Raw genomic sequence first — 14,319 nt, forward strand, 5'->3', positions numbered from 1 at the left:
TACCCCAAGGAAAGAGATTCTAATGAGTGGATAGGTATCTTGTACTGTTAAATCCAGGATCCATGCTGATCTTCAAAAGAAACTCAAATTTTCCCTCACCCAGCACTTTCATTGCATCCGTTGGAAGAAAGTCTACTTTGCCTTAAAGATGTAGAATTGTCCCCCACGGGAAGGAATTAAGCGAATCCCAGACTAGGTTTCTGCCTTAATGAAGCGGATGAAATGAGTTATGAAGTTGACTTCCCTGTTGTTGGAACTCTTTCAGCAAATCCATGACATGGAGAAAGAAATGAGGAAGCTCAGGGAGGAGCTGAAAAGGAGCAGTACCGAGCAGAGCCTGATCTCTAAGACGCTGCGGGAAAAGAGCAAGGTATGACAGGGACGGGTCAGCCTGGCAACCACTCTGGGGCAAGCACTCCACCTGCATCATCTCTGTGAATCCTCACAGTGACCCCATGCGGTCTATACTGGTATTGACCCCACTTTACAGCCGGGAAAACTGAGGCTCACAGAGGTGAAGGAAGTTACCCAAGTTCACTTGCATAAAGTAGTTGTGACAGAGCTTGAATCCAGGTCTGACTGACTCCAAAGCTCCTGTGTGTAACCACTACCCTAGACTGCCTTCAAATCTTAATTGTGAAATTATCTAGGAAAGAATTGATCCATTAAATCAAGTTTGCCAATGATGTTGTTCCAACTTAAATTCTCATATTGATTTTTTTTTGTCTTTTTGTTCCATCAGTCATTGAGAATGTTTTTAAAAATCTCATCATGTTTGTAATTTGTGTGTTTCTTCCTTTAATATTAACATTTTTTGCTTTATATATTTTGAGGCTGTGTTACTAGGTGCATATAAATTTAGAATCCTAATACTTCCTGTAGAACAAAACTTTTGATCATCATGAAATGTCCCTTTTCATCTCTAGTAGTGTTTCTCCCTTAATGTCTTCTTTCTCATTTAGGTTCATCACGGGCTTTCTGTTGGTTAGAGTTTTCATAGCATATCTTTTTCATACTTTCTCTGTCAATTTTTGTCTTAAGTTTTAGACATATGCCTTCCAAATAGCGTATCATTTTTACAAATCCAGTTTGACAATCTTTGACTTTTAGTCCATTTATATTACGTAATTACTCATGTACTGGGGTTTAAATCTACCTTCTTGCTCAGTACCAGTTGTACCATCTGTGCTATATTCCTTTTTCTCTCCTTTCTTTCCTCCTTCTGAGTTCATGGTTTTCTCTCATTCCACTTTCCCCATCTATTAGCTTGGAAATATTTCACTTTTTTACTATTCTTTTAGTAATAGTAAGACAATAGCATTCATCCTTGACTCACCAAAATCACACATTAATTAAGTTTTTCACTCTTCTACTATTCTCTTAGTAGTCATCCTAAAGACTACAATATGCATTCTTAACTTACCAAGAGGCAATAGTACTTGATAATTATGCCCTTCTCCTTGACAGTGCAATGAGTTTCGAACACCTTAACTTCACTTACCCCCTCCAGATTTATAAGCCATTGCTGTCATTCTCTAAACTCCTCTTGATAGTTAAAACCCCAAAAGACATTATTAGTGTTTTTATATAGTCAGCATCATATCTACACATTACCCTTACTGTTGCTTGTCTTTTCTGCATCTCTGATCATCCATCTGGGTTCATTTTTCTTGTGTCTGAAGAATACCCTTTAGTGTTTTCCCTCATTGTGGCTCTGCTGATGATAAATTCTCAGATGTGCCTGTGTGTCTGTCTGGAGATGTATATTTAACCTTCATTCTTAAAACACATTTGATTGCATATTGAATTCTACAATGGCAATTCTTTTCTTTCAGCACATTAGAGATAGCATTAGATATGTCACTATTGTCTTGTGGCTCCTATTATTTCTATTTAGAAGTCATCTGTAAGCCTAACTGTTGTACCTTTGCATAATCTGTCTTTTTCCCTGGTTGCTTTTAAGATTGTCTTTTCCCTTGATTTCCAGCAGTTTTATTATGGTTTACCTAGGTGTGGATTCATTTTTGTTTACCTCGTTCAGAGTTCGTAGGGGCTTCTTGAATCCCTGGCTTGGTGTTTTGCCTTAGTTCAGGCGCTTGGGCTCTGTACCACATAGGCAGTGGGGAGCTACTAAGCCTTCTGAACAGGGGACTGATGCAATGACATTCGTGGCCAGTAATAAGGGTGAAAATGATAGTTACAATTTCTCATCTACTAGGCATTACCCCGAACATTTCATCTCTTCATCTTCACAACAGCGCTGTGATCTAGAAATCATCCTCTCCATTTTACAGATGAGAAAGTCAAGGCTACTAGTTACTAGTAAGTTAACTAGCCCAATTGTACAGTCGGTTTTGTCTGACTCCAGGTTCATCTGACTTCAGTTACCCTGGCGTAGCAAACAGCCACATGCTACTGTTTACACTGAAATTAATCAAAATTAAATAAAATTTTAAATTCAGTTCCTCCGTCACACCAGCCACATTTCGAGTGCTCGATGCCCCGATGTGGCTGGTGGCTGTCGTATTAGACAACACAGGCTCGCTCAGAGTACCTGTGTCGTTGCAGAAAGTTCTGTTGGACAGAGCTGCCTTACAGCTGGGTAACTCTCACAGTACCGTTAAGATTGCACTGGAAGAAACTAAACTAAAGGCGAGGAGGCCAGTTGTCACAGGCCAACTTGCATGTGAGAGGGCGTGGAGACTACCGAGTGTGAGAGAGGGGGCAGGGTGGCCGCTGAAGGTGACTCTGAGGCTTGGGGATGGGAATGGGGGCTGTTCATGGAGAACACAGATAAGGGCAGAGTCCAAGGTTGGACTTGGCTTTTGCAGCATATGAAAAAGGCTGCTGAAATAGAAGTCAGAGCATGTTTAGACCTGGGAGAAAACTAAGGCCCAGAGAGGTTAGATGACTTTTCCAAGGTAACAGAGCTGGGTAGAGGCTCTTCCACTGTACCACACTACTCAGAAGAAAGCTCTTAAGGGCTTTTCTGGGTCTTTAATTACATCCCTGTGATCCCCCTCTTCAGATCCCTAATAAACAGCCTGTGGATTTGTTTCAGCACAAAATCTTTCCATTTATTTACGAGAGTTTGCCTCATTTCCTGTTGGTGCCAGAGCCCAGGGCTCAGCAGGTGCATCCAAGAATTGAGCAGCTGCAAGGCCTATACTGGCCAGCAAAGGGTAGCATGGGGCACTCCCAAGCTTACCGTGCGTTGACTGTTACCCAAGCAAGGGGGGAAAAATAGGCAAGCTTCTCCACTTTAAACGCCTTCCTTTGCAGGAAGGCGTTTGTCTATTCTTTGTCTATTCTCTTCCTTTGTCTATTCTTAATAGACATTGCTTTAGCAAGCCTCCAGAGAGGTTTCCACCAGTGAGTGTGCTCAAAGTGGTAACGACAAATAATTATGATTATAAACCCAATAATAACATTTCCAAGTACCCATCATGACTTATTAAAATGAGACTGTACGGCGGACATTCCCGTCCACCTTTCATAGGTTACAACAGTACTTAACACACTCACAGAGCCCTTAAGCACTATAATAACTTATATAAGCCCACAATAACTCTATGCAGTGGTACTAGTATCATCATCCCCATTTGACAGATGAGGACACTGAGTCACGGAGCAGTGAAATAACTTTCCCAGGGTTAAACGGCTTGTTAGGGACCGAGATGGGATTGGAGTCTGCAGTAGAACATAGTTGAGCCCAGGGTGCAGAGCTCGGCCCTTTCCCGTAGGGGGCAACTCCCTGTGAGTTTGCCTCCACCCCATGCATGCCTGTGACCCCTGCCACTGGGCTGCAGCTGTCCCTACCCCTCAGGGACTCCCCCACTGCCATTAGGCCCCCCCGAAGAGTTTCCCCAGAGGGCATGATGATCACATTAGCAGCAAGCCCACGCTTTCATCATCCTTTCAGGTTGAAGAGAAGCTTCAGGAGGATTCCAGAAGGAAATTGCTTCAGCTGCAAGAAATGGGAAACAGAGAAAAGCTCATTAAAGCCAATTTGGAAAGGGCAGTAGGTCAGGTAGGCGTGCTGCAGGGCCCCTTCACCGGCCCGTGCTCTCCACGGAATCCCGCACCCAAGAGGCCGGCAGGGATGAGTGAGGAAGAAGACGGCCTGGTTTAGTTCACCCGCTTATCTCAGGGGCGGGGCTTGTGCGGCTCCCGCGTCCCAGCGGGCATCACTGAAGAGGCTTTTCCTTCTGGGAAGCTGCCCCCTCCAGTGTCTGCTGTTGCCTGAGACCCTGACCAAGCAGCCAGTCCCAGCTCAAGGCCCGGCCCAGTGAACCAGCTGTGCGGTTGCCTCTTGGGAAGGGTTTGAGCTCTGGACCCCAGGGGTGTTTCTAGCACTTTCTCCTTCACATTTTTTGTCCTGACATTTACAGCGATCTTTCTTCCTCTGGGCCCCCAAACAGATGCTACACTCAGTGTCCACAGGGAAATGCCACATTTCTTTTTGTTTGTTTGTTTGTTTTGTTTTGTTTTGTTTTGGATGGAACCCGTGCCCCCTGCAGTGGAAGCGCGGAGTCTTAACCACTGGAGCGCCAGGGAAGTCCTGCCACTTTTCTTAATAAAGTAAAACCCAGAATACCACGGCTTATGCCAGATGGAGATGGGCAGGGTGGGGAGCAGGCTGTGACCTGGCAGGTCTGGGGAGGACCATTTCCCAGGGCTCTGACCCAAGACGGCCCAGTGGCCCTTCCTCTTACACATGGCACAGACATGAGGGCCAGAACATGCAAACGAGCCTTCACCAAAGGCTAAGGGAGAGCAAACGAGAACCCAAGATGGGGCGCTGGCCCTCCGGAATATGGCCCACCGAGGGCAGCCCCTCTTGGACCCCTCCACAAGGCATCCTCTCCTGGCAGCCACGGCTCCAGGGGGACCAAGAACGTTTTACGTGTATGTGTTTGTGCTTTTCTTTTTCTGGGAGAGTGAGTCCACCTCGTCACTCATTGGATTCTCAGAAGGATCTGTAAACCACCAAAAAAGGTTAAGAACCACAATCCTTAAAGGAGCCCCCCATCCCACCCAGCCCAGCTCCCAGATCCCTTCCATTTGGTAGCATCCAAGCCTGAACCATCAGTGTGAGCGGAGTTTGTCCCACACGCTGAACCTCAGAGGCGCCCACAAGTTAAATGACAATGCCTACTCTCAGGCAGGTTTTAAAGCCTCTTCAACCAACTTCCACACCGTCACCCCCATGTCCTCTCTCCTGCAGGGTGCCGACCCCTTAGCAAGGCAGAGAGCCCGCCAGCCTGGGCTCCCCTCTGTGCACCTGGGCTACCCCTCACCTTGCTGGCACTCTGCACCCACAGCGCACACCCGCTTTGAGGGCATGATCTGGGCCACTTGCCGAGGGCCTGGTCATGGCTCTGGCCAGGGGTCATCCAGGAAGACCCTCAGAGACACTGAGACTCCTCCAGGTCTAGACTCGAGAGAGAAAGGACGAACGAGGCTTCTCTGCGCTGCCTGGGCCTTCCTGCTTCACCCCCTTGTCTCCACAGCCCGCTCCCGGCCTGTGGTCCTGCCCTTCCCCAGGCCAGTGACCACGGGACTCAGCCCATCGTCCAGCAGGACCTGTCCCTCCCTACCCCCACCCCCCGCCAAGCAGTCCCGTAGGGCGCCTCTGGTGGTAATGCGGGCCATCGCCCACAGGGCCCTCTCTACATAACCTCTCCCTTGGGCGAGCTAGGACCCTCCCTTGGCCATGAAACCAGCAGACGACCCAGTGTCCCTCCAATCACCCAGTTGGCTTCCGGCAGGATGACTGCAGAGGTGTCCTTAGGAAAGTCACAATTCCTCTACTTGGCTTCCCAGAGCTCCCTGGTATGCAGCAGACTCCTGTGTCTTGGGACCTGTTGACGTTCTCATTGATTCAGTGGCCCTTATGGTCCTTCAGGGCTCTGTTTTAGAGCCTTTCATGACCACATTTTGCCAGTGAGCCAAAAACCCAGGCCAAGGGCCATCATGTTGGTAAATTTCCAGAGAAACTTGGGCTTCTTTGCCGTTCAGGTCTCATGAGCCTGGGGCATCTTGAACTCGTCATTCTAGAAGCCCTGATTTAATTTAACTGCGTTGTTTCATCATCCGTAATACGAAGACACCAGCACCAGGGAGGCACTCAGTAAAAACTGGCTGAACTGAAGTAGAGGACTTCGAACATCTGACTTGACAGATGTTTCTGTTATAAGCATTCGATGAGCATTTATTGAGTGCCTGCTGTGTGCCAGGCACTGCACCAGGCTCCGGGGACCTGGAGAGGAATACAGGAGACGTCGTCTTCAGGACACAAGGTCTAAGGCACAAAATGGCAGCAGGCAGCTCCTCCTTCTCTCCCCAGGCGCCCTTGCTGATCACACGAGTTACTCGGGCTGACAGCCTCAATATTTGTCTCACAGCCTGGTGCCAACGTAGCAATTACGGAAGAGCGCTCCTGGCCCTGGACTTCCCACTGGATAATTGGCAGCAAGTGGCTCTTCCGAGAGCCCGAGACGTGTGTGTGCTGACCACGTGCGTCGGCTAGGTTAGGCGGGCACACCTGAAAAGTCGTTAAAACCTGCTGTCCCCCTCTCTTGTGTGGGCACTGCCCCTTCCGGTGAGAGGTGAAGGTGTTAATTACCCATAATGACCACTAAAGGCGTGCAGAGCCTGCTCACCGATTTCTCCCAGGCCCGGCGATGGAGGCGCCTCCCCCAGCCTTGCGGCTGCAGCTGCACCACTCACCTCATCCCCTTCCCTTTCTTTGTGCTGCAGCTGGAGCTTTTCAGAAGTCAGGTCATCAAGGCCACCTACGGACGCGCGAAGCTGTTCCAGGACAAACCCGTCTCCGATCAGCAGGTTCGTCTCTCTTCCCCGCTTTCTCCTTCAGGGACCTGGCACTCCAGACACTGGGAGCATATGTTTCTGTTTTTTGTTGGTGGCACATATTTTTCACACTGTTGCTACACCATAAAGATTTGTTTTGATTTTCTGGGATTTCCTGGCTTTTAAAGTAAAACCCAGTTAAACTCCCTTGCAGTGTTTCTGTGAAAATCAAATTAAACCACCCAGGCCTGTGTCTGGTCGCCAGACCCGCACGGTTAACCTCCGTTAGCCCCGCGAGGAAAGGGGCGGCCTCAGCATAGACGGTGCGTCCTCGCTCGCTCGTTCTTCTGAAGAGGCAGATGGCAGCGAGGATGGGCCTCTGGCTGTAACGATTGCCTTATTATTCTTCCATTTATCCTCTCCAACCCTGGGTGTCAGAGCGCGGGTCAAAAAATCACAGCACGGGCTTCTCTTGGAGAACCTGCTTTTTAGGGGCCCACAGCATCAGGCTCAGCGTGATGAATCACTCCCAGAATGCAGAAGAACCTAGAACACACTCGTGGCCACATGACAGGCCTTTGGCTCTTAAAAACCATCTCTGATCCTGGGAAACATGCCCTGGTGTCAGAGCCGACATCCGCCCTCCAGAGCCATCACCAAAACACACCAGGACCTCCCTCCTCCGAGCTTAAGCTGAAGCCCCCCGGGTCCCCTGCCCCCAGAGCCACCCTGCATTTTAAATCTTTTTTTTTTTTCTTTTTCTCACCAGTTAATAGAGAAGATCACCAAGGTCACAGAGGACAACATCAACTTTCAGCAGAAAAAGTGGACCCTGCAGAAGGAGCCCCAGCTCAGCAGCTCCAAACAGGAGGAAGTCACAGAGAACATCAAGAAGCTGAAGACGTCCTTAGACAGTTGCCAGGTGCCCCCTTCTCCATTTCTCAAATGTCCCCTGTGTCTCATTTTTGTGCTCCTGGTTCAGGAAATTGTCCAGCTCTGCTTTAGTCTACCTTTTCTCTTGTTGGAGGAATCTGTTTGAGATCAGAAAACAAAGAACCTCCAGAAATGCCTCCCAGGTGAACTTGGTGTGGCCAAGGAGAAGCTGCCCGACACAATCCGAGTACTGCCTTCGGGAGGCCCCAGACCCCGGGGAGAAAACCAGCCCCGTGTTATTTCCAGAGAAACCAAAGAAACATTCTGCTCTTTATTTGCATTTTTCTTTTCTGTCCCAGCAGTGGAAGGCTGCTCTTACCCTTGTTGCCTTTGACTTTGGAGGAGACGGGACCACAGGGTCTGGCAGAGCCCCCCCTTCATGGCCCCCACACAGGGATCCAGCTTATCACATCAGGCAGCTGCTTCTGCTTTCTCTGGAAAAACGCAGCTACTATTTGGGGAGTCTGTGCAAATGTTGGCTTGTCAGCACTCTTTCAAATCAGGAAACCGCACTTTCTGACCAGCTTGTGTGTTGATCTCAGCAGGAATTCTGTAGCCAAATTTGGTTCTCGTTTCAGCCAAATCGTCCTTGGCAATTTGACTTTGGAATTGCCTATACCTAAACACAGGGTCTCTTTGACCATCCAGAGTCCAAATTAAAGTGCACATGAAATAAAAGCTGCCTCCTTCCTTCCTCCCCCCCCCCCCCAAAAAGGCAAGTAGAACTGGGCCGTCACAGGGCGGCCAACATACGGCGCTGCCTGCTTCACGGCCACGTCAGGAACACTGCTCTTGGCGGGTCACAACCGTCAGGTGCTATTTCTGGCGATGGTGCCCAGGCTCCTCACGACCTCATCTCTTTCCAGGCTTGCATGAAAATGTCTTGCTGTAGCAATGACCTGAAGAAGGAGGTCGACCTCCTGCAGCACCTGCAGGTGAGCCCACCTGTCTCAGGGCTCCAGAAGGTGGCGCTGGACATCTTGCACCTGTCACTGTCCTGGCTGGAGGAAACGGAGCATCTCCTCCACGAGGTGGGGATCCAGTTCTCCAGCTCCGACAAAGGTGATTGCAACTCTTTTCTCACATAGTTGCATGACTGAAATATTGCATTGAATCTGATCACGATGGGACATCTGTTGAGGGAGGCTTCTTAGGTATGTGGCCAAGTGTTCCCTTCTCCAGACTTCACTTTGCTTCACCACTTGAGAAGCAATGTTCCTGGAAAAAAGTACACAAGTGAGACGTGATTACTGGAGAAAAATGAGACGTGACAGAGGCAAAAGGAAAAATCAAAATTATGCTAAATCTTCTCTCTCAGAAGTAACCATATATATACATATATATAGTAGAGACTTTTTTTAGAGCAGTTTTATGTTCATGGCAAAATTGAGAGGATGATACAGAGATTTCCCAGGTACCCCCTGTCCCCACTCATACACAGCCTCCCCCATTATCAACATCAGCACCAGAGAGGTACAGTTGTTAGAACTGATGAACCTACATTGACGCATCATAATCACCCAAAGTCCATGGTTTACATTAGGGTTCACTCTTTTTTTTTAATTTTAATTTTATTGGAGTGTAGTTGATTTACAGTGCTGTGTAGGGTTCACTCTTGGTGTTGTACATTCTATGGGTTTGGGCTTGGACAAATGTGTGATGACATGTATCCACCATTATAATATCATACAGAATCATTTCACTGCCCTGGCCTTTCTCGCCTTCTAAGATGGCCCACACTCTGTCTGTGGAGTGTGTGTCTCTCTAAATAAATCCACTTCTTACCCATCACTTTGTCTCTCACTGGATTCTTTCTGTGATGAGACATCAAGAACCTGAGCTTCATTAAGTCCTGGAACCAGCAGGTCCACCAATAATGAGGCCAACCCCGGAGAGGACCCAGAGGCCCTGTAAATCATGATGCTCCACCGGGAAGATGGTCCAATCCTGAAGGTGCCTTTGATTCCAAATCTACTGCCATAAGCAGAAGCCAGGGAGCACGGTGGGTGATGTGGTTCAGATCAGGCCATCTCTGAGCAGATTGGTGTGATTCTGTGCACAAAGCCCTGGTATTAGGTCAACTCGATTTATGAGTTTCACTTCTCAGATCACTCTATAACTACATAGTAACAGAAAGTACAGAGAATTCATTAAAAGCCACGGTGGAGTCCATAGAGGTGAAATGGGGTGGGTGAGGTTACAGATCAGGGACGTGGTAATAAAGCAAAATGATGATAGTCCATAAACCAGAATATCTAGAAACTGATATTCTAGAAATTGAGGAAAGTAAAGCTACAAGTTTAACAAAATAAAAGAAGCAAAGGAGAAGCCAACTTCAAAGCCAGCCTATGCAATTCCTCCATGGCAGCACACGTTTGTGTGATTGAAGCCTGGCCCTGCTGTTCTTCAGTGCCTTCCTATTAGTGTCTTAAGTAATCAACATCTCCAGTAATCCCCTCTGCGGTGTTCAGGAATTCAACTCGTCATGGGGAAACTTGTGGTTTGAGGACTTATGTTTTTTAGAAAACTTCTTTTCTTTTCAAAACTGGACATTTTTATTCCAAATAAAAGAACCTTATCCAAAAAAAAATAAAAGAATAGTTTCACTGCCCTGAAAATCCTGTGTGCTCCCTCCCGGCCCCCCCCCCCACAGCCCCTGGCAACCACAGATCTTTTTACCATCACCATAGTTTTTGCCTTTTCCAGGATATCATATAGTTGGAATCATACAACTTTTCAGATTAGTTTCTTTTATTTAGTAATATGCATTTTCGTTTCCTCCAAGTCTTTTCATGGCTTGATAGCTCTTTTTTTTTTAAGTGCCAAATAATATTCCATTGTCCATTCACCTACTGAAGGACATCCTGGTGGCTTCCAAGTTTCGGCAGTTATGAATAAAGCTGCCATAAACGTCCATGTGCAGGGTTTTGTGTGGACATGTTTTCAACTCCTTTGAGTAAATACCAAGGGCGCGGTTGCTGAATCGTGTGGTTAGAGTACATTTAGTTTTTTTTTTAATTTATTTATTTTATTTTATTTTATTTATTTTTGGCTGCGTTGGGTCTTCATTGCTTTCTCTAGTTGCCGCGAGCGGGGGCTACTCTTCCTTGCAGTGCACGGGCTTCTCATTGCAGTGGCTTCTCTTGTTGCATTGCATGGGCTCTAGGCGTGCAGGCTTCAGTAGTTGTAGCACACGGGCTCAGTAGTTGTGGCTCACGGGCTCTAGAGCACAGGCTCAGTAGTTGTGGCGCACGGGCCCAGCTGCTCCTTGGCATGTGGCAGCTTCCCGGACCAGGGCTTGAACCCGTGTCCCTTGCATTGGCAGGCGGATTCTTAACCATTGCACCACCAGGGAAGTCCCTAGAGTACGTTTGGTTTTTAAGAAAACCACAAAACTCTTTTCCAAAGTGGCTGTTTTGCGTTCCCACCAACAATGAATGAGAGTTCCTGTGGCTTCACATCCTCGCTAGCATTTGGTATTGTCACTACTATCATATTTTGTGTGTAACTTCCAAGGCATTTTCCCGTGGAAAGAGCTGTGTGATTCTAGGCAAGTTACTTCCCCTCTCTGTGCCTGTTTCTTTACCTGTAAAATGGGGGTAATAGGGAATACCCACCCCTTAGGCTTGTTGTGAGGATTAAAATGCATTGATGTATGTAAAGTACTTAGAATAGTACCTGGCATAAAATAGGCACTACCTATATACATTTATTTATTATTTATACATTTTAACTTTACAAAAGAATAATGTCATATTATACCCAATTTCCTTTAGTTTCGTTCCTAACAGTACATCAGGAACACCCTTCCATGTCAATACACACAGATCTACATCATCGCTGTCACTGATGGCAAGGAATCCCATTCCGTAGGATGTACCATAATTTATTTAGCCAGTCCTCTATCACGGGCATTTAAGTTGTTTCCAGTTTTTCACACTTAATAGATGATGCTGACATAAATATTATTCACACATACCTGTTCATCTTATCTTTATCATCCTAGATGTGGAAGGATATGAACCACTTTCATTCAACAAAGATTTATCGCAGGCCTCCTAGATACCAGGCACAGTGCAGGGTGGAGATATAATGGGGTCAGAAACAGGTAGAATCCAGGTCATGGGGTATATGGATGTTGGCTGTAAAATTCCTCCCTCTTCACTGTACATTTGAAATCTTTCATAATAAAATATTGGGGAGATAATAGGCACTACCCCTGCGCTTGTAGATCTTACGATCTCAGGGAGGAATAGGGTGCGGCATTAACTGAAAAGTCACTCACATGTAAAACTTTAATCGTGACAGTTGCTTTGAAGGAGAAGTGCAGGGCTCTGACCCGGTCAGGGACGGCAGGGCACCTGCAGGATGCATAGGAGTTATTTGCCAAAGAGGGGAGGGGAGGGCATTCTGGGTGGAGGGAGCAGCGTGATGGGATCGCAGGAAGCATGGAGAACGCAAGGGGCTAAAAGAAGTGGAGGCGGAGGGCGGGGACTGGTGAAGGAGGTCCGCAGGGGCTGTATCATGGTGGGGCCAGGGGCTTGCAGGGCCCTGGTAAGAAGCTCTGCTTTAACCTGAGAGCAGAGAGAAGCCCATGAAAGGTTCTAAGTAAGGAACTGATGGAACAGGTTTGCGTTTGGAGACAGTCATCTTGGCCACGAGTGGAAAACATATAGGAAGGTGGCCAGCACAGAACCCCGGGAGAGCAGTTAGGAGGCTGTCACAAGACACGATGGTGGCCCTCACTGTGGCAATGGAGGGGACGGAGCAAGAGAGAAGATTCCAGGGGCATTTAAGAGATGAATCAACAGGCCTCAGTGACGGAGTTAGATATGGCTAGAAGGGAAGTGACGGAGAGAAAGGGGCCTACAGATCTCCAGGTTTCTGGCTTGTGTTAAAAGTACAGATGTGGTTCCTTCACTAAAATCCAGGGTAAGGAACGCCGCAGGAGGACCAGGTGTGAGGGGGAAGATGAGTGTGAGGTGCCTGTAGACATCCAAAGTGGGGTGCCAAGGACGCAGCTGTCACCTGGATATCCAACAATATCAGTCATGTGGCCCCGGAATGCAGAAGAACAGGGGCCACATGGCGGGCGCTTAGTCAGATGGGATGGATGGACGGGTGGATGGATGGATGATGATTAAAGCCATACGTGTGAACGGTATCACGAGGAAGAAAGTATTGGATGAGACGGGAGAGCCCAGGGCCACACCTGGGAAACTCCAACATTTATTGTTGATCCTTCTTGCCAAATCGCCCTCCAGAGAGGCTGCACGCATTTGACATTCTTACAATAATGAATGAGAATAGAGGAGTGATTTTCAACTCCGGTGATTAAACAACCCCAGCCAGGATATCTCTAAGGCAATCCAGAAGGTGGTGTGAATTTCTTTTAAACGTTTTTAAAAAGAAAGGCAAAATCAAGATTAACTTTTCTGTAAGTGCCTGCCCCTCACAGATAGCATAGAGAAGAGGGGGGCTGGATTTCTCCCAGCAACCCAGCGCCTCCCCAACCCCAGTATTACAGTTGTTGTAATCATGGCAGAGTCTGAGTGTGCATGAAACCAGCAGAGACGTGGCCCACAGTTCTAGCCGTTCTTCAAAATCAGAACTAAAACAGGGAAAGACCATGATCTCTATCCTAGTAATAGCGGGGCCAAGCAATGTGTGCACTGTACCCTCCCCAGTCCCAGGAGTCACTGAAGCCTCTGTCTCTAAATCTAGTCATATGTTACCGTAAAGAAACATGGGTTGCCAAGTTAAGCCATCAGGCCAGCCAGACCAGAAAGCCTGAGAAAGACTCTTTTCAGGCAGCATTTCTCAGGCCCACCGTCTTTTTCTCCAGACTTCACAGAGTCAAGAGACTGAAGTAACAACAAACAGGTCTCTGCAGAATCCCTCCTGCACTGATACGCACTATGGATCCACAAGGATGGGATAAAGAATGCGATGTTCCCAAAATACGTTTCTCCTTTCTTGCTGCCCTTACCCCCAGCTAAAAACTCTTGGAGAATGTTCTACAGAACACCTGTTGGGGAAACACAGACTGTGTTCTGTGATTACAACTACTTGGTTCTAAGAAGTCAAGAAGAAGGATGGAGGGCAATAGAGAAGTTAGTGAGTACGGCCCATTCTTTATTCATTCATTAGGAGAGGAAGTTGATGGTAAAAGGCATTTTATCTTCCAGAACTAGCAATGTTATGGCAAAGCCCCAGAAGACTAAAAGAATGGGATGAGCTAGAGTATTCCCTATATTCTCTGTATGAGGTCCTGCTGTACCTACTTCCTAGAGGCATCTACACAAGGATGGTGATGGTGATGGTATGATGATGATGATTGTGAGGATGGTGATGATGATGGTGGTGAGGATGACGGTGATGATGATTGTGATGGTCATGGTGGTGAGAATAATGATTAGATGGTGATGGTGACGAGGATGGTGATGGTGACAATGGTGGCCGTCATTCATTATTGAGCACTTATATTCTAGACAGTGTTCTAAGTATTTTCCATACATAACCTCGGTTCATCATCACAACACCTCTATAAGGCAGGTAACATTATCCTCATTT

At 47.3% G+C, this 14,319-nt stretch overlaps 1 protein-coding gene across 10 annotated transcripts in view; it reads left to right on the top strand.

Annotated features, from left to right (window-relative positions):
* The window catches only part of FHAD1 (forkhead associated phosphopeptide binding domain 1), a 143,617-nt gene that overhangs the window by 77,176 nt on the left and 52,122 nt on the right, over positions 1–14,319 (top strand). For 9 of the 10 annotated variants that reach the window (XR_009009821.1, XR_009009824.1, XR_009009825.1 and 6 more), the window contains 5 exons: positions 266–370; positions 3,923–4,030; positions 6,763–6,846; positions 7,583–7,735; positions 8,613–8,808. Coding sequence is in view for 7 of the 10 variants with exons in the window: in XM_057557665.1 (XP_057413648.1) it covers positions 266–370; positions 3,923–4,030; positions 6,763–6,846; positions 7,583–7,735; positions 8,613–8,808 (646 nt within the window). In the remaining 3 variants the exon portion in view is untranslated. The remainder of the gene's footprint in view (positions 1–265; positions 371–3,922; positions 4,031–6,762; positions 6,847–7,582; positions 7,736–8,612; positions 8,809–14,319) is intronic. The other variant, XM_057557670.1, reaches the window with a different exon arrangement.

The sequence above is a fragment of the Balaenoptera acutorostrata genome, chromosome 1, assembly GCF_949987535.1.
Source record: "Balaenoptera acutorostrata chromosome 1, mBalAcu1.1, whole genome shotgun sequence".
NCBI lineage: Eukaryota > Metazoa > Chordata > Mammalia > Artiodactyla > Balaenopteridae > Balaenoptera > Balaenoptera acutorostrata.